Raw genomic sequence first — 22353 nt, forward strand, 5'->3', positions numbered from 1 at the left:
ATTGTTTGTGAGACTGGTGCCGTGTGAAAGTCACGGAGTGAAACAGAAAGAGGAATAAAAGATGTTCTGCAAAACATTTAGTTTGTAGTCGTTGTTTTTAAAAGTAGCACCGTGTTGTTGTTGGTTTTCTTTACAGCTTTATCACATGAGGAAAACAGAGGATGAAGGAATGAGAGATTTCCTCCTGAACGTTTACAGGAGGTGACGACAGCTACAGGACGAGTCTGAGAACATGAACATGACCTCAGGGTCAACTCCCCACCGGCCTCATCACTTGTTCAGTGATGACAGAACACACACATCCAGGATCTGACCAAACACGTCGGGCTCCTTGTTTCTGGTTTTATCGTGAATTTTGTACCGTTTGTTGGCTTTAAATTTGTTGGTTAAGAGCCAAAAACCTTATTTTTGCTTTTTTACTTCAAATTATTCAAATTTTCCTAAATCAGATCAGAAAGCTGTTTGCATTTCACCTTTTGCTTTTCACGATTTCAGCTCCAGCATTAAAAAAACAAAAACAATGGCCAGTTGACGTATTTAACCGGATTTGGGGCCTTGACATTTTCGGTTCCCATCAGCAGTGACACATGCAGACTGGAGGGTTTTGGTAGAGCTGGTTTGGAACCGACCTGTCGGCTGTAAAAACGCTGATTTCACACACAAGTCATATAGGTCCTGATGCAGCAGGGTTCCTACACATCTCAATACATCTCCAAATCCAACACGTGGATCGTAACACAATATGTGCACGACATAATTTACTCTTCCTTGCAAAATATATAAAATATTGCAGGTAAATAGATTAAAAGTTTTTATCCAATTTATAACGTTTGAGGGACGATGTGCGGATGAGGAGGAGCCCTGCGTGTGAACATATAGAAAACATCTGGCTGTGGGCAGATACAAAGCAGAGGGTAAATCATTGTTATTCAACCTCTGACCACACGGGTCAGGTGAGGTAATCATACTTGAGGTCAGACATGGCGTTTTGTTAAGGATCCAGTTGTGTTTCACGTTGTTTTGAAGACAGTTGAGCAGTTGTGAGATAAAGACATTTTCTCTCATTGGACAGAACATTGTTTTTTTGCAGTGTGACAGTAGAAAGAACAACCGTACGACTAGAAACAGACACGCATCAGCACCAAATGACCCAACTGGGGCCATTTTTTATTCAGAATTTCAATATCAAAATGTTCAGAAAAAAACCTCCGCCCCCTGTGCGGACCCTGAATTTGCGTGTAGACATTATCGAACACTAGCTATTCTGCAAAAAAGAATTCCAGGTTTTATACTGATTAATAATCACACAACTTTTAGAAAAAACGCTCTTAACACTGTGTAACTTTGAACATTTGCAACTGGCAGTGAGGACAAACTGAAATCTACCAGCACCGTGCAGCGGGGACATCAGAGATCTGATCTGAATCGAACGTTATCGTCGTCTACACTTCGCTCTCATGTCCGTTCGAAAATCTCGATACTGAAAAGCAGGATTTAATTTGGGCAAAAAAATACAAAAAAGGGTGACATGCTCTACTGTGGGGGGGGGGGGGTGAAGACAGACTGGACTGGTTTAAAGCAACACTTTGAAACTTCTAACTGCAGAACAGCAGCTTTGTTAAACATCTGTTCTATGTAAAATGAATTTAATCTGCATTCAGGGTCAAATGGTTTTTATCTCGACCGAATGAGAGAAATGTAAAACCTGTGAACACCTGATACCTTCGGTGGTGAAGACGTAAATCAGTCGCATCTTCAATTATCAATTATAATATTAATCAGGTCCAGGAAGTGGAGGAAAAAAGCTGAACTGGAGTAAACTTATCTATAAGTAGCTCTCCTGGTTCAGGAAGCAGAGGATCATGGGTAATATCCATGGCTGCAGGGGGCGCAGCTGCTCACCAGAAGTTACGTTGTGTTGCTTTAAAGTTGTTTGTGGTAAATTTCCACAACAAAACTCTGCGCAACAACAATAACAACAACATGTGGCTGTATCAGTTTTCACTGAACGAGTGGAAACACCAGGACGGATACTCAGGTCTGAATGATGCGAAATCCAAATAAGATCCAGAACGAAACCAGTAGAATGAACTGGGACTCTGCCTGGACGTTAACACACACCAGTGTTTAGTCATCGGTGAGAAAAGGAATTGTTGATGATGAGTAAATGAACAATAACTGAACTCTACAGGAGGCCGGTGAGATGAGGAGCACGGGGGGGGGGGGGTGGATGGGAAGCTTTCTGCTTGTTCGCCCTAAAGTCTCGTAACACACACACACACACACACACACATGCGCACACTCACACACTCACACTGCAAGGGACTTGATATTTGTCTTGTGTCTGTGTCAGACAGCATAAAGATGCATTTATATATTTTTGATACTGATAGTGAGTCTGTCTTTTAAAATCCTCATTTTAAACCTCTGGACACTTTTCTTTTTATTTGCCCGACATATAGAAAACTCTTCTGGGATCCACTCTTTTCTTTTTAACAGTCTAAAGTCTCTCTTACTCTCTTCAATCTCTCTGTCTCTCTCTATCTGTAATGACATTTTATGTACAATATCGGTATATAGAACATAAATTACTACACAACAAAAATGTTTAGCCTATTCACAATTGACAATCATCAAGAACCCATTAGCAAATTAGACAAAGCCAAGGAAATGAAATGGAAAAGGAAAAAAAGAATTCTGAGACAATTGTACTTGAAATCGATGCCTGTTATAAATCTTCCATAAAACTTTCTGTGCTCCCCCGACGTGTCAAGTGGATTGTGACAGGAAATTAAAAAAAAAAAAAAACAGAAACCTTTTGTTATATATAAAAAAGAAAACGTCCTCCTCACTTCGTCTCGGGAGGATGAAATCTGCACGGAGCTCAAAAAACCACGGTCACGGGATTCCAGACATCTTGTTTGCGTGTAAACAGAGCACCGGTAGTGTCTTGGTTCAATGTGTCTCTTCTGTACAAAAGTATAAATATATGCTTTCTCTCAATTTTTTTTTTCTTTTTTTCCATTTTGTTCACATATCAAGGATGTAGCGGACAAAAAAAAAACAAATGGTTGTTGTAGTTCCTTAAAAAAAGAACAGGAGTGTTGCAGAGTCTGTGCTGGAGGTTTCCAGTTCTGTGGTTGTGTGTTTGTTCCCCAACGTCCGCTCCCCCGTTTGCTGGCTTATGCTGATTTATGTTGTTTTTTTTACTGTCGGGCGTTTTGCTTGGTGTTGGTTGATCGTCTTTGCATAAATAAAAAAAAAAATTTAAAAGAAGAAGAAGAAGTTTCGGCACAGTCTGCAGTCACCGGACCTGAAATTAAAAATATTTATAAAAAACAAAAAGGAAAGAAACAACCGTTGTGTCCGTTTTCGCTACAGCAGATCCATCTTGGGTCTGTAGTGGAGCAGGAGGGGGGATTTCTGTAAGACACACACAGACATGGAGCCTGTTAGCTTTAGCTTGTTAGCTTGAACCTTTACAGGACATTGCACTGCTAGTGTCAGGTCATGTTGCCTTCATATGCATGTTTACAAGTCAACGAGAAACATTGAAAAGTCAACCAGGGACCAGTTTCATAAAGGCTTTGACTGTGGTTTGAATCCAATCAATAGTCAGACTTCAGATTACATGATTATAGAACTACTAATATTTTAAAGTTTATGCCACATTCAATCTGTCTTTCTGGAGCGTTACCTTAAATCTCCATCTTGTCACGACGACAAATTTCAAAGTGTGGTCCTTCCCCAGGATTTCCTCATTGCATAAAATGTCCAGCTGTAAAAAGAGAAAAGAGCAAATGACTGAAACACTTCTGATCATCAGGGTTTGAGGTTTTCACTCAGGAGACGTGACGTCAGGTTTCCAGTCTGATCTGACATGATGCAGAGATACACCTCCACCTCCTGTCCTCTGCCCCTCTGCTCTCTCCTTATTCAGTCTGAGTTATAACATCTCAGAGGAAGAGGAAGCTGGTGGGAGCAGACTTCGATGTGGAGTGGCCCCTGGCCCCTGTGCAGCAGCGGGGGGCTTCTCAGGCGAACACGGGAGTTCAATACCCGAACATGGGGGCCCGGCTCGCCAAATCCCCCTCTCCTCCTGTGAAGTCAACATTGATATTCTGCCAAGCAGCGCCTGGCATCTGCATCTGCCGATCAATATACTGAGAGACAGGCAGGGAGGGGATGGGGGGGTGACGGCCTGAGCCAAACACTGCCACAGCATCACCTACTGGCTGCCACTGGAAGGACATGTCAGCCTTTATCAGCACGGGAACAGCCGGTTTGTGATCAGAAAGATACAAAACAATCCAGAGGAGGACGAACAGGATTTAATCCTGAAAGTCACAGGATCCAAATAAAAGAGGAAAACACATCCACCCACAGTGAAACGGCAAAAAGTGAAAAGATACTGGTTAAACTTTTCTTCTGTTGATAGAAAAGTGAAGCTCTTTGGATTTCCAGCACAAAACAAACAATCTAAAGACGTAAACTAAATTCTGAGGAGCATTCTTTCATCTTTTTCTACCACTACAGAAATAATACCTCAATAAACCAAAGGACAGATGAACCCGTAGTGAAAGTAATCATCAGTCGCAGGCCTGTTTCCTACAGACAGAGATTTACTGTACGTTGTATTTGAATCAGTCAGTTGCTTCAGACGCTCTCCAGACATTTTACCATCGACAGTCACTTGGGCCGTTGTGTTGAGCTTTATATAAAGATGTTATTTTGGTAGTTTTGGGCGTTTCTTCCATTCACTCGTGTATTGATCAACGTGTTCGCTTCCTGCAGGAACATTTAGATTTGTGACAGGATCACAACGGCGGGTTCACAGACACAGGAAATGAGTAAATGGCCCAACTGTTCTCTGACAAAGCCACATATTGTAAAGCTCGGTGCAGAAACTAACTTTCGATAGTCAATAGATAGCACAACAATGGCTGGCGGTGTGGGGGGGGTGATATGATGGAGCCGTCCCACTCATCTCTGTGACAGCCAGGAAAAACCAAAACAAAATACCAAGAGATGCAGAAAATAGAAAACGGGAGGAGAGAAGGCGGCTGTGATGAATATTCACAGCATCTTAGAAATATCCATCTGTCAAATTATCGCCCACCTTCCCCCCCCTGCCTGCTCAGAACGGGGGGAGGGGGGGGAGAGTCAATAAATAGAAAAGTTGCCACATCTAGATTTCACGAGGACCTGATATCTTCCGATTATAACAAACACAAAGAGCCTGTGTGCGTCAGTGCAGAAAAGTGTGTATCCGCTGACCATCGTGTAATCTCCTGTGATTACATTCAACTTTCTGCTGCACAAGGACCAGCTGTGCTTTTATACCAGTTAAAACAAAACGCCAACGAATTAAGAGATTTGTTCCAAAATTGCTACAAATCCACTTCAGGGGGAACAAAGCACTTTGTCTTTTCTTCAGTGAGCGTGGATCACTGGATCGACAGCACTTTGTGAGGCTCAGGAATTAAAACGAAGGAAAAGAGCGAACTCACACAAAGATGATTATTTCTACACTTTCATATCTCGTGTAGTTCTTCTCAAAGTTTGAAAAAATATGCAAATGCAGTTTTTTGAGTAGAGCGACAATCGTTTAGCGACAGCTGGAGCTGTGGTTCTTCTCTCTGGAGCGTGTGGTTGTCTCTACCTCATTAAACGATGTCAGGTTCAGCTTCTTGGCGATGAACTTCTTGAGGTGCAGGACCGTGGCTTGAGCCGAGCAGCGGATCCACTTGCGCTTCAGACCTCGTAGCTTGCTGCTGTTGCACTCCAAGCAGATGCTGACCTGCGGAGAGGAGAAACACAAAGGAACGTATGAGAGGGAAGACAAAGCAAAACACAAGAACTTGATTGAATGACTGATTTATTACAGACACAGGCTTTTCCCCCAGACAGCTTTATTTCTGAATGGCTATCAGGGCGTAAAGACGGTTTCAGACACCACTTACCAAACCTGCCTTTAAGTTAAATCTGACCCTTTTTCAGCCGCTCTTTCATCCGAGGAGCAGATCAGCAGTAAGGACGGTTATCATTGATATTATAACTCTGCCCATTTCGTGTATTTATCATAAGAACAGACTGTATCATGGTTTTCTGCTTTTCACCTTCACATCTCACTGAACCAGTACTGTCTCTTTGTCTTTGGCTTCTGTCATGTGACCGAGTGCCCCCCCCCCTCCACCCCGTGGTGACACGCTAGTTGTCGGCGGCTGAAGGAGCCGGGTTGCATCACCACCCCCACCGAGTCCTCTGCAGCTCTCTCTCTTCAAACAGGAAGAGCCAACATTACTCTGGTTTCTGCTTAAACCTTGGAACCCCATCACTGGTGTTTGATTAAAACTGGCAGCGCTGTAACGTGTGTGTGTTTCCACCCGCGCCGGCAATCAGGCAGGCTCATAATGTGGAATAGAAGTCTCCGCGGTGATCTGGACTCCGCGGCGGCCGCCCGAGAGGCGGCTTCCTCACATTACTGAACATTAACGACCCCTTTCTGTTGCCCAGGAGTCCTGCTACAGATACACACACCCTTACATGTGTGACTGATGAGAGAGTGAGGCGTATAGAGAAAACACATCATACATGTCTTTATGGTGCCACGCAGAGAGGACATGATTTCACAGGCTCATCACGGACGTCGTCTTTTTATTGCCTCTCTTTGTGTGGCTCTCTGAGCAGCAGCAGCTCCTCTCTCTCCAGTGTTGAATTTGATAAATGAGGCTTCGAGCATTTGGAAACGTGATTAATAATTTAGAGCGGAGCCGTGTTCTCTGATTTCTCCTCGTTAGGACCCAAAATAGCTGCGGTTCATCAAATGTTACACACCGAGAACATCTCATGAACATTGGATGAGTCTGAATGTGACCCTGGCCCTCAGGATTCATCCGTCCATCCCAGAATAATCACTTCACTTCTGAAACTGCACTCTCTCATGCTTTGCTGATGATGGAAATATATCTGAGCGATTGTGGCTGTTGTTGTCATTTTGTTCGCTCTCCTTTAGCTGTGTGTCACTGCTTTCATTAGCTCTCTGTGGCCCTGCTGCACCCCCCCAAGGTTACCCCCCCCCCCCCCCCCCCACCCCAGAAAGGTTGTGCAGGAGAGCGTTGTGGCAATCGGTCACGCGTGGTGCTCGGCCAGGCGCTGGTTAAGTCTGAGCGGCTTCTACATCTTCAGTGTCACGGTGATGGTGGTGGTGGTTAGGTTTAACCCTTCACTTCTGCTCAGACAGATGATGCTAATGTAAATCCCTGGATCCTTTCCCCTGAACCTTCCTCTCCATCTTCATCGCTTTGGTTATGGTGCCTGTCCTCCATTGCCCTTTTGTTTATTTTCTTATAGCTGAATAGATTTGCTTCTTCCAAACGGCTCCTTTCTTATAAAGATAACCTTCAGCATCAGTTTGGGAATCTAACACTAAATAAAGGACCTCTGCAGTAAATAATGAATCTCCATCTCCTCTTTGGGTGGAGAACAATCAGGACAACACATCAGGTTCTCTAGAGACGGTCTGTAGAGAGTAAATCAGGTATCTTGGATTCCTCAGCTCGCTCCCTCCTCGGCTGCATTCTGCTCACACAGGCGCTGGATCAGATATTCAGAGCGCATTCCAAAGGGCAAGATCCTCACCCTCACCAGGGGCGGCCTGTCTTCACCGCATGGCAGTGACGAGCGGCTCCGTCCGACACCACTGGGTCGTGCCTACGTCTAAACAAGGACACTTTTCCTCCGCCTGTGCAACATTAGGGGAAGAAGACTCGTCTTCTCGGTGTCGACTGTCCAGCACAACAAACAGTCGGCTCCCTCTGCATTATTGAAACCATTTTTGCCGAGCTTGAGATGTGCCAGAATACAAATGAAATCAGGAAATATCCGTTTTGAATGCCTCCGGTGGACAGTGGAGCATTGAGCCCGACACTAAATGAATAAATCCAAATTAAAGAGCCACAGAAACCAAAGACAAAAGAAACCTGTAATTGTGAAGCAGACTGGTGAATCACACTGAGGCCGCTTTTATAAAAGCAATTATTGAAATGCAGGCTTTTAGAAAAAAGATAATTGTCCCGACAATTATCAGCAACAGTATTTTACTAAGTTGTACTTTTGTTGCTGACAGATTGTTCTGTCATTATTTTAAACCTTTTGCTGCTTTCAGGACGTTTAAGGAGACAAACTCTTTTTGCACAGCCTCTGAATTCTAATGTGAAAGCGCCAGTTCACCTCTATAACATAATCATCATGTTCCTTTTCATGTTATCTAACCATGCAGATAGTTACACTGCTAATTATCCTGCCTCCATATAAACAGCATGAGGGATGTGATTATGTTTGTGTCGCTCACTTCACCTAAAGTCCTATTATGTCTCTCAGGAAACCTTCAAACTTCACGAATGGATTTTGAAGCTTTGAGTTTTGCTCCATTAAAGATGATGATAGATCAATCCCAAAATGTAGATTACTAAAATCTCTAATACTTTGTACTCTAACTGAAGCAGACCTACACTTTGTCTAAGTTTATAAAAGACCAGCTGCCCGGGGGGGAGCAGCAGCAGCATCACTCGCTGTCCGTCCCTGAGACGAGGACTCACCTGTTCGTCACTGCGGTGGTAGTCGTTGTCCTCCTCTGGTTTCTCCTCTCCAGCCTCCTTGTGGGCGGTGTCCTCTGATTTTGCATCGCCTGTTCAGGAGGAGAAGAAGTGGTTGAGCGCCATGTTCTCGGTTCTGAATCACAACAAAACACTTGGTCCCCAGAGAAAAGGAGACAGACAGATCTGTAAAACGTGTCAAAGTAAAAGCTGAAGACAATCGTTCAATCAGAGGATGATTCTTGGACCATGTGTCTCGGTTGAAATCGAGACTTGCTGGACGACGGGGACACGTTTGTCTCTCTGCAGGTCTTCAACAGCCCGAGCCTGTCGGAGTGTTTATGTGTGAAGTGTCACAACAGCCGTTAAATGAATTAGCTGCAGTCTGAGCACGTTTCTGGAACACGACGACTTCTAATCAGGAGAAAAACCCTCAGTCATCCTCCACTGTGATGAGCCTGTGGGGGGGGGGGGGGGGGGGGGGGGGGGGGGGGGGGGGGTCACTCTCATGTGTTCAGAGCAGTGCATGAAAGCTACTGCTCCAGTTTAATGACACACAAAGTAAAGCCTGAGGTGGTGCAGAGGTGGAGGAGGCCTGATGCTCAAAGGCCTGGGCTGATTTTCTTAATTGTCTTTTATGAGTTGGTGTCAAATACAATTTTTATTTATAAATATTATTTATAAACGTTTTCTGAAACGTCCTGTCTTCACCGACGTGGACCTGCTTTCTCTTACGTGCACGTAACCCCAGCAGACAGTCGCCTGCACGTCTTTTAAAAACACCTCATAACAGAAGCTGCTGCTAATTCGTCCCGAGCAGGAGAGGCTTTACGCTTCCTCCTGGATTTTCTCGTGGGCCGTGATATTCCAGTATTGAATTGTTTCATACGAGACGCAGTTATCCGAGTCAGAACCGAGGCGCTGGGAAACAAAACTGCTGCTCAGATGCGTATTGCTTTTCTGTAAACTTTACAAACAGAGAAATTCAGTGTTGTCTTCTCCTGGTGTGTGTGTCTGTGTGTGTGTGTGTGTGCGAGTTAACGGACAGTTCACTGCTCAGACTGTAGATGTGATTGTGCTCAACCCTCTGTGACCATTTTCCATTTGGACTAACTGTCACCAATTCCACAGGGTATTACCGGGAGAGGCCTGAGCTTGCTTTGGTGTCTCTGCAGTGATTGTCTCCAGAGTCAGCTTCTCTGATTGCTTATCAAGAGGAGGAGGAAAGGGGGGGGGGGTGCTCTTGTTGTTGTGTCTCACCTTCAAACAACCCCAGAGTATCTCTCAGATCCTAAATAGACACGACGGCCTCAGGTAATGATGTCACTCGAGTTCAGGGATTTCTCTTCTTCTTCTTTCTTTGTTTCATTCAGTTTAATAATCAAGTTTGAAGCAGTCGAGCGTCTGGCGGGTTTGTGATTGATGGGATCTCATAAACAATCAGGTCGCAGAGGGAAGAACAATAACACTTTCCAGGGAGGCGTCTTTGGGGGTAAACCATTCGGTTGTGTGTGGGAGTTTATATATTTGGGTCAGGAAAGAGGAAAGTGCCGCGGCCTCGTGCTCCTCACTCTTCTTCGGTAAGTGCTCGTGAAACCGAGCAATTTGGAGAAAATGAGTCTCGTGCGCTGACGGAAATGTTTTTGTTTCGCCCGGTGACAAACGATGCTTATAAAGAAAACTGTGTTTGCACTTAAAGAAGAAGTGAATGGAGCTCCGGTTTACAGAACGTCTGGTGCCTCCAGTGATTCAGTCTCACCCATTAACGTCAGGGCTCTATCATTGGTTGAGTGATGGGTCCACAGTGCATGCTACACCATGTGTTGTCCCTGTGTGTGCATCAACAGCAGGACGGCTCTTAAAACAGTCGTATCAAAGACTCAATAGAAACTGTTTGAACTACTCCTATGACATCGTATATCTTGTTGTTGCTGTTTCACATATTCAATTTGTTTCTAAACAAGATCCATCACTCAATAAACAGTAAATTGTGTAGAAATCAGTTCCATAAACAACCTTGATTTTTGTTTTTCTTGTCACATGTTTGCTTTTGAGTACAATCTCAAATGATGGTGAAATGCATTTCCACCGTTCCTGGGTCTCCACCTCTGTCGGCGTCAAATGATCCGTGAAATGTATTTGTGTATGAACATGAATGTGTGTTTGAGCATATGTCATTGTGTGTGTGTTTGTCTGTGTGTGTGTGTGTGCAGCTGTAAACTTGACTTCCAAGTGCTGAGGCTCAGGACGCTGGAAAGCATTTACACTTCCATTTGAGCCTTAATTACCAAAATCAGAGGAGGGGATTAAGCGAGCGATTAGGCCTGCCAGCACGACGGGCCTCTGGGCCCAGTCACACCAGCACTCGCTAGCAAACTGGTTTGGAAGAGAACCACCAGCAGGACAGGCGCTCATTCTGACTGGTTAAACTGCCTTCGTCCTTACTACTTAATGGTTCCCACTGTTACTGGTCATGCCTCTGATGTGACTTATTGTTACTTATGTTCACAGCTTCCTTCCTCACTCTTTACAATGAGATGATTAAGACGCTGCAGAGGTGAAGGCCACAGGGAACCAGTGAACCTGTAAATGAACACTCCCAGTTGATTTACAGTATTTAGTCCGGTGTGGTTGTGTAACATTTTCACAACAGTTCCTCACTGACAGTACTGGGAGGTGTGAACACTGGGCGGGGCCGCTCGTACCATTGCGCTGATCTAGAAGAGTCTTCATGTTGCAAAGTTCCCCTTTAATGTCTCCGGGCACCTCCATCCCCAACTTCTGATAGAAATCTCTCTGCTTCTTTATCTCCGCTGCAAAAGAGGAGAAGAAACAGAAGAAAGTGAGACGAGGCGGCGACTGTTCCTCGAGGTCCCTGCTCTCGCCAGGGTTTCCATGTTCACTTGAGTGTGTGTGAGTGTGAGTGTGTGCGTGTGCGTGTGCGTGTGCGTGTGTTCGTATGTGCGAACACTGTAACTGTTCCATCACAGATGCTTGGCCCATCCAGGATTAGCAAGAATATTCGATCATATTGTATATATGCATTTCTTAATGATGCAAACTGACATTTTAAGTGCACTAGATGGACCCACACTATGTTGCATTACAAATTACAAAGAAACACACAACACTCACCCTCTTGAAGTCCCGGTACCAACTTGTAGACAATGTCTTGCATTGTTCTGTCATGGCTGAAGAGAACAAGGAAATAGTTAGTGAGTATAATCATTTATAATCTATATTCATTTGTATTTTAGTTATCATCCTTATTATTAGTTTAAAATTAACATATATATATTTAATAATATTGTGGTGGTACACCTGATACCCAGGATCCCTTTTGATTTAAAACAGTTTCTAGAGATTAGTTTGAGGAGTCGTGAGTTGATCAAAAGGGTCAAGACAGAAATAGACAAAATCTGCTGCATCACATAAATATATAAAATATGTTTTGAGACTTTCCTTCTTGTAAAATGAGGTCCACACTTTATTTATGTCTCTAAATACAACAACCTGAGGAGAAACGATTCCTCTTGAGTTAAACTAAACCGCTGCACTAAAAAGATAGGAAACACGAATATAATAAATGTTGCACAGCTTCCCAAACGCTGAAAGCTTTTTCTGAAGGTGTCATTTATGCAGAGAATTCAAGTGACGCCCGCGCTCGGAGGCCGCGGTGCAGCATATGCTCCGTCAGTCAGTGTTAAAGAGTTTTTCCCTGTTGGGTGACGCAGGTGCACAGTGTGTGGGCTCGGGCGGCCGTCACCCTGACACACAGGGACACGGACACGCTGGGTGTGCTTCGGTTCTATGGAGGAGAAACCTTGTGACAGGTTCATGTCCCCTGCTGTTTGCTGGGAGAGAGACTGAATCTGAGGCTGCACGATGGTGAGGCTCCAGATACACAGCAGACCACTGCCCCCTGGTGGGCAAACACTACAACACAAAGCTGAAGCTATCTAAACCTGCTGGTAAAGCGCCTGTACTCAGGCTCCAATCAGGAATTCAGTTCATCCTTATTGATCGGACACTGTTGTATTCTGTCCTCTCAGGGGCGTCTCTCCAGGAAACAGATTCCAATCAGGTGAAGACTTTTAGCAACTTAAATAAATGTTGTAATGAATAAAAGGACTTCAACATAAAGGTGATTAAAAGGTTAAAGGTTTCGTGTTTCTGCAGGTTTTCATCACTGCAGGAAAAAACTCATTCACTGCCAAAACATTCAATAATAAATAGAACTGAGAAGAGCACAGAGGAAAATCTAAATCCATGCATCTGCCTCCTGATCTGCATCCACACCAAACTTTAACAGTTTCCTCTGATACCCCGGCCCCATCCTTCCATTAAGTTTGGTGAATATCAGTTTGGTTATTCTGACACCAAATATACAAACAAAGAAACAGACACAGTGGAAAATGTAACCTCCTGATGATAAACTTCATTACAGAAATGGATGCAGGTCTTCTCAACCTGGGGATTGGGGCCCGTCAGAGGGCCACAGATATGAAACTGATAAGAAAAGAAAACTATTAATTTGTAAATTATTATTTGGAGAAAACTAATATCAGCCCCAGAACAGCAGAATATTCTTTGTAAGTATTTTGAGATATTTGCCGTTACTGTGAGAACTAGAAGCTCCACTTGTCAGGACAAGTAGAAGGACGAGTTCTGCTCGTCTGAGTTTGACTTTTGTTTGACGATCCTCCTGACGAGCACTCGGGGATAACGACCTGCTTCAGTCACCTGTCGAGTGTTTTGTCCTCACGTCTCTTGTGATGTCTCCCATCAGCTCGAGGGGGCAAAGAGACGCAGCTGTGCAAAGAGCTAATGTGCTCTGAATGGAGCAGCTCCAGGACAACAATGAGTCTGCAGACAGCACAGTTTAGGAGGTAATGACTTAATTGCTGGTGCAGATGAGCTTTGTGTTTGGTATTAATCAGACGTTGAGGGCTGAGCGCTCCAGAGGAGGTTCGAGCCTCGTGATCCCTCACGCTGCAGGATTTCACCTGGCAGAGCCGACTCCCCAAAACATCGAGGGAAGGACTTTTCTAAATGAGACTTCTTCACTTTAACCTGAGGAGTTATCAGTGTTGGTGTAGAAAGTTCTGGAAAAGCTCCACAGCTGAAAACCTGCATTAAATGGCTCCAGTTGAATTCACCACCTAATGGAGACTGAACTGTTTGCACTCCGACAAGCTGCTTCTTTACTACTTCTTTAACACTATTTGATTCAGTGGATTGTGTAGTGTCCTCTATAGAAACACACAGAAGTAGAAACCACCCTGAGCACAATGACCACAGAGGTGCAGGGTCTGTGTTTCCTGTCCAGAGGAGAAGGTCAAAAGGTCACGTGCACTTTGCTGTGTGGTAGTTTCCTGGCAGGGAGCTGGTGACGCCCCCAGAGGCACAAGTGGCTCCCTACACACTGATGTCAACATGTCGGTGTGTGTTAGTGTGCATGCAAGGGTGTGCGTGTGTGTGCACTAAGGGAGTGTGTGTGTTGGGGTCCCTCACTTACCCGATGTACTGCAGTGGATGGCTCTGATGAATAACAATCCTACACGTGGGGCACGTGTTGTTTTCTTCCAGATATTTCACTAGACAACTTCTACAAACTGGAGACACACAGACACACACACACGGTTACTACACATGTTTAAATCAATCTATGACCAACATTAATATTGTCTATTTAGTGCAGACATTTCTCTTTACTAATGTTGATTGAAATCACAACTGACAACTTGAGAATGAAATCACACATCTGACTTTTTCAAACATGAACACAGCTAAAGAAACAGACACACGGCTCTTATTGACATTTATGCACATATAAGATTTAGTTGTTTTTGTGGACACCAATCAATCAATCAATCAAAAGTTTATAAACTTCCCTTCACAACTTCTCGAAAGCAGAAATCAATATCTACAAATTGTTTTGGTCTGACAACAGTTTGAATCCCAGAATAGTTGATGTTGAAATGATATAAAGGAGACAAACACAGTAAAAGTTCATAAGTGAGAAGTTGGAAGAAGCAGATGTTGATGATAAATCAAGCGATTGATAATGTTGGATTTAATTAATCAGCTAATCGTCTGTTTCAGTGACACAAATCCTACACAAGCAGAAATGAAGTTACTAGAGGAGGAACAGAAAGGAAAGTTTGATCCCTGTGATGACCTAATAACTTCTGATGGGTATGATCCTGTGAAACCGTTTAAACTCAAGATAATTGATTTCTCACCGGTGATCCCTTTATATGCACAATAAGACCCTCATCTGTGGGGAGGCAGCGCCATCGTGTGGACATGTAAGGTACTACACTGTATAGGTTGAGGTCACAATCGGTGACCTTGGTGATATTGATACTCGTCTTTAATAAAGGAGGCTACTTGCTGCAAGTCGGTCAGATGTTAATCAATAAAGAAAAACATATGAATTCCTTTAATAAGACGCTACTCCAGCTGCTGTCAGACGTGCACTGAAACAGAGGGGATTTCCTGAAATGACCCAGACGGGCCGAACGCGAGAACGTAAATGTCCTGGTCACTCGTTCCAGAGAAAGAGGAGAAACTTCCTGTCTGAAAACGTCAGCACACAAACTACCAGTCCCACCTACAGGCGATTTAGAGTCTCTAGTTAACCTGACCTGCCTGTCGGCCGGCTGTCAGGTTCAAACCAAGAACCCTCTTGCTGTGAGGTTACAATGATAACCACTGCTCCACAGTGCCGCTCTTAAATTATTTATTGTCTTTCCTTTGATAGTTTTTATCTTGTTTCTTAAATCTCATAGATACAATTAACATCTTCTGCAACTTATCTGCAAGAAATCTTTCAACACATATTACACACGTCTGTTAACAATACCCCAGGCCCAGTTATGAGGCTTGTCTGGTATAAACCATATCAATGAACCTGATTCACAGCCTCACTGGAAAAACCTTCAGTGTCAAATAGAATTTAATGATACAAAATCGTTTCTCTTCTGTCTGATCCACTGACTCTAAGGTCGAATGCACCGGGAATAAAAACGCTGTGTTTGATGGAGCTCGTCCTCAGGCGATAAAAACCACAGACACTTTCATTATTCTGCAGCAGCAGATCCTGATGATTTCACAACCACCACCACAACCTATGAGCTGTGTACAAACCACAGGTGTCTGGCTCCCTGACAGTGAGCAGTGAGATCATCCAGATCTCACTTGAGCGTTCCAGGTGACTTCAGGTGAGGTAATCAGGATCAGCTCAGAGGCTCCCTGGGGCGTTAGAAAACAGGTAACACACGGGCTGCACCTCTTCCTTGTCACTTCAGGAGGCGTTAGAACAGACACCCACATGTAAAGCACCGGGTTCGGTCTGTAGGGGCAGTGCGCTCCAGCACAGCCCGATGAAGGACACGGTGCTCTCAGGGACGCAAGGCCTCGTGGTTACACAGGAAACATCTGGCTGAAGGAGGAAGCCCTCCCCTGAAACGTGTTGCAAGCGTGACAAGACGTGTGACTTCAGACTACAGGAAATAGTATAGTCCACTAATCCTTGTGCAGCCTTCTTGGAATAGTGGGAGACTGGGATGGAACCACCGACCCTCTGGTTAGTGGGCGATCCGCTTTACCTCTTCCTGACCCACAGGAGTTGTTGCAGATTCGTTTTTTTGATATTTAGCCTCATATAGAAAATTGAGTCACGTCTTTGAAGAGTTTGAGCCAATGTAGATTTGGCTCCGATTTGAGTTTTGAGAACGTCTCTTAACCTCAAACAGGATTACGTGCAACATGTGTTTCTTCAACTTAAAAAAAGAAGAAGTGTGTCTTTGAGAAAACTCTGAAGATGGTTCAGACGAGGCTTTTAGGGCTTTAAGGCTTAAAGAGTTTCCTCATGTTTAACAGACAGACAGTTTGAAGACTATCTGCAGACACACACAGGACTGTATTAACCTGCATAACTGAAAACAGCCAGCTAACGATGAACCACTGTGTGAATAAGAGGCGACATCTTCTCTCCTTCATCTGCCGGCTAATAAATGTACAGATTTCATCGCAGCGACAAGAATCCAATTTTCTGTGAAAGCGCGAATCTGATTGTCTGTTCACCTGAGAGGCTTCTTCTTTTAAATCCTAATGAAGTGACACATAAATAAGAACGAAGGGAAGTTCTATGTTGCCAAAACACTATGAGACTCCAGAGCACAGCTGGTCTGACAGACAGCAGGCCCTTAAGAGCTGCTGATGAAACACATGATACAGGTTGAGTCTGAGAGCAGATAGAAAACAAAGCTGCACGGATAACAGAGGCATCGACCGGCCTCCTGGATTCATCTCATCTCAGGTAAATCCTGGAGGTGAAAACCTGAGCCAAGAAAAACAACAAACCCCCGGGAGACAAACAGAGCCGAGTGTAAACAAGAAAGTGACGAGACAGAAACAAGGAGAAAACTGACAGGAGACAGAAAGACGGGAACACAACAAGGAGATGAAGAGCGAAACTTCAAGAGAATATTTGAAAGGAGACGGCTGATGTGTGTGTGTGTCGGGGGGGGGGGGGGGGGGACCTACAGGTGTGTAAGCACTCGGTGACGGTGGTGGCGTCGATCAGGTAGCCCTCACACAGACGACATGTGATGTGGGCGTTGATGTGACACAGCTTTATCTTCCTCGTCAGCATGTCGGGGTTCTGAGGAAGAAGAACAAACACAAACGTTAAGGACTGAAGCTCAGGATGAGTCAGAAGTGGAATTTGCGAGAGAGTAAAACCAAAAAACATGATTTAGCTCCCGTCAAAACACCTTGAGCCAATGTTGAGATGTCTGGGAAATCAATTTGTGTTGGTACTATTCATTCCTTCTTTGTTCTGTTGTGAAAACTACAAGATGAAGGTTTGATTTCTCGATTAAAAAAAAGCACAGACCCACACAGAGGTTTAAAAACGGCAACACGCTATGAAACCACATGTAAATCCTCCCTCACCCATAAAACGTTCTTCCACCACCAAGTCTCGTGGAAATCCGTCCTGTAGTTCTTGTTTAAACTTTCTTACAAACAGACAGAACACTTTCTCATCGTAAAAGCTTCTGCAGAACTTTAATGTGCCAATTACTGAAGTGTTTATTTAAATAAATAAATATTTTATGGCAAAAAACGTTTGGTATTTGCATCAGATATATTTGCATAAACTACAAAAGTGCCCACGTCTGAAAACACACTGAGCAGATTGTTGCACATGTGCAGATGGGATGAAAAAAAACACATCCCGGCATCCTGAGTGGTTTTTAACTGGAGCTGGTTTTAAACCTAAATACTGAAAGTTTCTGTTCTGCAGGTGGACAGAAAATTCACCAGCATCTATTCATATAATCGGTTTATCACTTGTGTCATGAGAAACCAAATATTTCTGGATTGGACTGTTTGTCCGACGAACACTGTGGGAAACTGAAATTGACTTTTTGTCCTCAGAACACTTTGTGAATGTCGAGTGAATTAAACAACAGATTAACTGATAACTACACAATTTGACCTCTTCTCATTGTGCAACATTTACAACTTGTGCCTGTTACCACTCTATTCCTTTTCTCTTTCTCCTCCTTCTGTTGTGTTTGCTTTATGTTTGTATTATTTGTGCGACAGTGATGAGCCTCACAGCAAACACAGACAGGATTATTTTCCCCAAAACGCAATCACACAATATATATCTGCAATTATACGAAGGTTAAAGATGCAAACTTCTACAAGAACATCAAGCACAAGACATGAGTACATTTCACCTCCAAAAAACAAATTGTTGAGCACAAGCATTATCAAAAAACACAAACCACAGCAGGTACAGCACTGCCAGCAGCAGTAAGAGACTGAGAACATTATGTGGAACATTGCTGCAGCCTTTCACAGCTTCATTGTTTTTCCTAAAGACACTAACTGTCCTTTTAATCTGAGAAGCAGTAACTAACATTCATCATTTAGGCCTCGTTCCACTTCCAATGAGACACATCTCACTGAATACACACTCCCGGTCCACCTGTACATGTCACGCAGATTCCATCACACACACAAGCCCTGCAGCGATTCGTCAAACAATGGATTTGTCGATCAACAAACGTGTAATCTGCCTTTATTTTGATCACTGAATATTGTTATTTGAGTCACTTTTTGATTAAATGTAACCGATGTGCAGGGCAACAAATGTTTTCCAGAATGAAAATGACGATGAGACCATCTTGAATTATACATTTTCATTGAAAACGACAACATATCAGTACAGCATCTCCCAACACAACTTACCATCATAATGTGGAACGCATTGTGAGAACAAAGCGGAACTATGCACACACCAGAAATGCACAAGAGTGATGCGCAACAGGTAAATGTTCCCACGGGAAACATCAACAAAAATAGTTAACGAAAATAATAGAGATAAAATTCATAAATACTAATTGGAGATATTTATTAAAGGACATGTTCTACTTGGGTTACATAGAAATTTAAAATATTTGTTATATTAAACGTTTCAAACGATTTGATGCTTCTCCTTGTTTCACATGAAACCCCAATATGGATCTTTGGGTTTTGAAATGTTGCTCATACAAATTAGGACTTTTTAAGATGCAATCTTGGTCCCTCAGACATTTTCAGTCAATTTCCTTCTAACATTTTCTGGGATTTAATCGACTATATGGTAGAAATTGGAATTGTTTTAACTGACAGATTGATTGATAATGAAATCAACAGGTGCTAACATGCACACGTGTATGTTAATCAAAGCCAGTTATTGAAAATCCAAATGAACTAGAGGAGTCACACTAGAACAGTCGACAGGAGCCACAGCTCATCGTCTCCTCCCTGTAGTGTTGCTGGTTAACGCACAATCATTTGACAAATTAGAGCCGGATGTTATATGAAAATAACACGTTTCCCACCAGACAGCTTCCAGCGTCCCTATTAGCACCAACACGAACAATGCAGACACACACAGCAGCTTACAATAATAACAAGCCACTGCTGCCTCAGCTCAAACGCACAATAATGAGCCGTCCCTCAGACGCGTCTAACTGTAACAACCCTTCTTTATTAAAAGTGATTGCTCTGCTCCAGCTGCTGGTTTCCATGATGTTTGGATGTGCTGTGTGTTGCACACTCTCCTGCAGCCGAGCAGCCCCCCGGGGAGAAGGGGGGGGGGGTCATTAGCGCAGAAGACTTTCAATTAAATTCAAAATACTGTATTACAAGTGAGTTTGCAAACACACACGTGACAATTCATCAACATACACAACAACACTTGGCAAAACAAATACTGGGAAGAAATGAAGAATCCCTGCAATGCAAACTGCAATGTGCGTGTGCGTGTGTGCGTGTGCGTGTGTGTGCAGTCACTTTATGGGAGCGATACCTTTCTGTTATTGGTATTGTGTAACTTCCTGTACATCCTAACCAAAGCTGCAGCTCGGTTTCAGATTCTGTGTGTTGCTGCTGCCCCTGTTCCCTCTCACATCTTTGAAGAAGTCTCCCAATCTGGTTTCTTACTCATTACATACTAGTGATGCGAAGACTGTGAATATCATAGTTGTAAAATGGTGATTTTTAATGTTTACTACAGCGTCTTTGTAAAAGATAAAGAAAAGTGTTAGAGAGAGAAAGTGAGGCTCCAATGGATTTAAAGGTTAGAGTTAATTATCCTGGAACTGCTGGTTGTCATACTTGTGTTTCTACTTTTCTAATAAAACACGCGCTGTTCCTTCTACTGAACAATATCAATATTGATCTCAGTTTACTGAATAAAGTCAATGAATATTAAGACACTAAAATGCCACATTGACTAAAGCATAATCTTTATAAAGATCGGTCTTAAAATTAAAATGTTCTGTTCATCTCTAGCAGGGAAAACTTCAAGTTTGAAATACTGAATCATATTTCTTCTGTCTCCATCAAATCAACAAACCGGTTTGTTTTCAGCTCTCATTTTTGACTGAAAACAATCAGTGGTTCATTTAATTTATCCGATGCAATTAATGTTTAATTACTAGTATATTATAGGCGGCACTTTTTTAATGAGTGAGTGACCGGCTCCCTGTCTGTAGCGCTTGACAGACTCATCAACAGACTCATCAACAGACCACCCCAGACGACAGTCGCAGGCAAATGATCAGATGTGAAATTACAGCCAGCCACATTACAGATAATGGTTGTGTCTGGTGATTAAGGCGCCGAGGCAGCTCCCATCCATCATTTAGAGGCTCCAACCTGTTCTGAGATCTGCGCTGACTGACTGCACAAGCATCTGCACACTGAGGCAGACACGAGGAGGAAGACGTGCAGACGCCAGATGAACGAGGTCGGGATCTTTTATCTGTGCAGATTGATGAGGATCACATCCTCAACGATGAGTTTGCTTTGATTTTGATTGAGAGTTGTAAAAAAAAATCTACAACGACAGGGGTGGAGCTGAAAAGATTTGTCTCTTATAATTAATTTTAGGCAAAATAGCTTTGAAATTCTGATGATTTGCTGTTTTGTGTCGTCTTTGAGAGAAAATGTAACACATTCAGATTCTAAAGAGCTGATTAGATTAAATGGAAAAACAAATATATGGATTTTAACTTCTAATTTCAGACATTTTAGTAAGTCAAAAAAACATTTGTGGAAAGAGGAAGAAGCCATAGTGAGAATACTCTCTAAAGAATTGTTGTGATTTTGAAATGATATTTTCTACGTGGAGCATAGAGCTACTATAGGGTTTGGAAATAATTGAACAGAAACAAGGAGGAAACCAAACAGCGTGCTTCTCTCACCCCTAATACCGCCATGCGTCGACTGTGGATGGTGCAGCAGCCACGTCTCTTCCTGCGGTTGTACGGCCGACAGTGTTAGCTCCTCATCATGGAGAGCCTCTCATTGGAGCCTGAAGGAGACAGAGGAGCAGAGTCAGGAATCTGTTTGTTATGCAGCGAGGTCACAAACAGGGAGCGACGGCTGAGCTGCACGGGGTTCATTCAGTGAGAGACGATCTCGAGGGACAGATTCAGGACACGTCTTAATTCCAGGTGTGAGCAGACGCCTTGAGATGTGACCACGTGTGATCAGATCTCTCAGGGTGGAGGTTTGTACCAGGTCTGAACAGGGACACAGAGACAAACAAACATTCACACCTATGAAGGATTTAGATTCTCTACTTAATAGAACCTCAATCTGCAGACACGGGAGAACTCGGACAGAAAGACGAAGCCACGAAAGACGAGAAAGTGCATGATCACACTTTGGTTCGGTTGTGTAACTAAAAGGAAGAAACACAACATACAGAGAGGTGAGTACAATCCCAGTACGTCACCGCTCCACCCACCGGGATCGACCAGCCAAAAGAAAACCACAGACGAGGATCTCACGAGTCACAACTCGAGCACGCACGTTGCACAAGCGTTGCTGTCATCCTTCACACACAGCAACACAATGTGCTTCTGACTCCCAGCCACGCAGCAGCCGTGCCAGAAGCTTGTGTGAGTCACTGTGTAATTGTAGGAGTCGGACCACTGGAGGAGTCATGAAGGGAGGAGGCCAGGTGAACATCCTCCTCCGTCTCAACACACACGTGAAAAACCCACACAAGTCAACCCGCCTGCGTCTGCTCATCAGAGCGTGAAATCAGCCCAGTTAGTCTGAAGTGTTTGTGTGTGTGTGTGTGGGGGGGGCTGCTGAGGACACACACTGTATCGCTGCCCATTAGAGAGCTGTCACGCACCAATGAGCTTCACACAGATGTTATGGTCACATGACG

The 22353-nt window shown here is 43.6% G+C and overlaps 1 protein-coding gene across 1 annotated transcript in view; it reads right to left on the reverse strand.

Moving 5' to 3' along the window:
• Positions 1-6: 6 nt before the first annotated feature.
• LOC133959282 (polycomb group RING finger protein 3) overlaps positions 7-22353 on the reverse strand; it is a 39607-nt gene continuing 17260 nt past the window's right edge. Inside the window, exons 2-10 of the mRNA XM_062394401.1 lie at positions 21374-21483; positions 17151-17268; positions 14116-14212; positions 11733-11788; positions 11303-11410; positions 8601-8689; positions 5663-5800; positions 3698-3778; positions 7-3423 (exon numbers count right to left, since the gene is read on the reverse strand). Of these exons, the coding sequence (XP_062250385.1) occupies positions 3376-3423; positions 3698-3778; positions 5663-5800; positions 8601-8689; positions 11303-11410; positions 11733-11788; positions 14116-14212; positions 17151-17268; positions 21374-21388 (750 nt within the window). The 5' untranslated portion in view covers positions 21389-21483 and the 3' untranslated portion in view covers positions 7-3375. The remainder of the gene's footprint in view (positions 3424-3697; positions 3779-5662; positions 5801-8600; positions 8690-11302; positions 11411-11732; positions 11789-14115; positions 14213-17150; positions 17269-21373; positions 21484-22353) is intronic.

This window comes from Platichthys flesus, chromosome 8 (assembly GCF_949316205.1).
Source record: "Platichthys flesus chromosome 8, fPlaFle2.1, whole genome shotgun sequence".
Taxonomy (NCBI): domain Eukaryota; kingdom Metazoa; phylum Chordata; class Actinopteri; order Pleuronectiformes; family Pleuronectidae; genus Platichthys; species Platichthys flesus.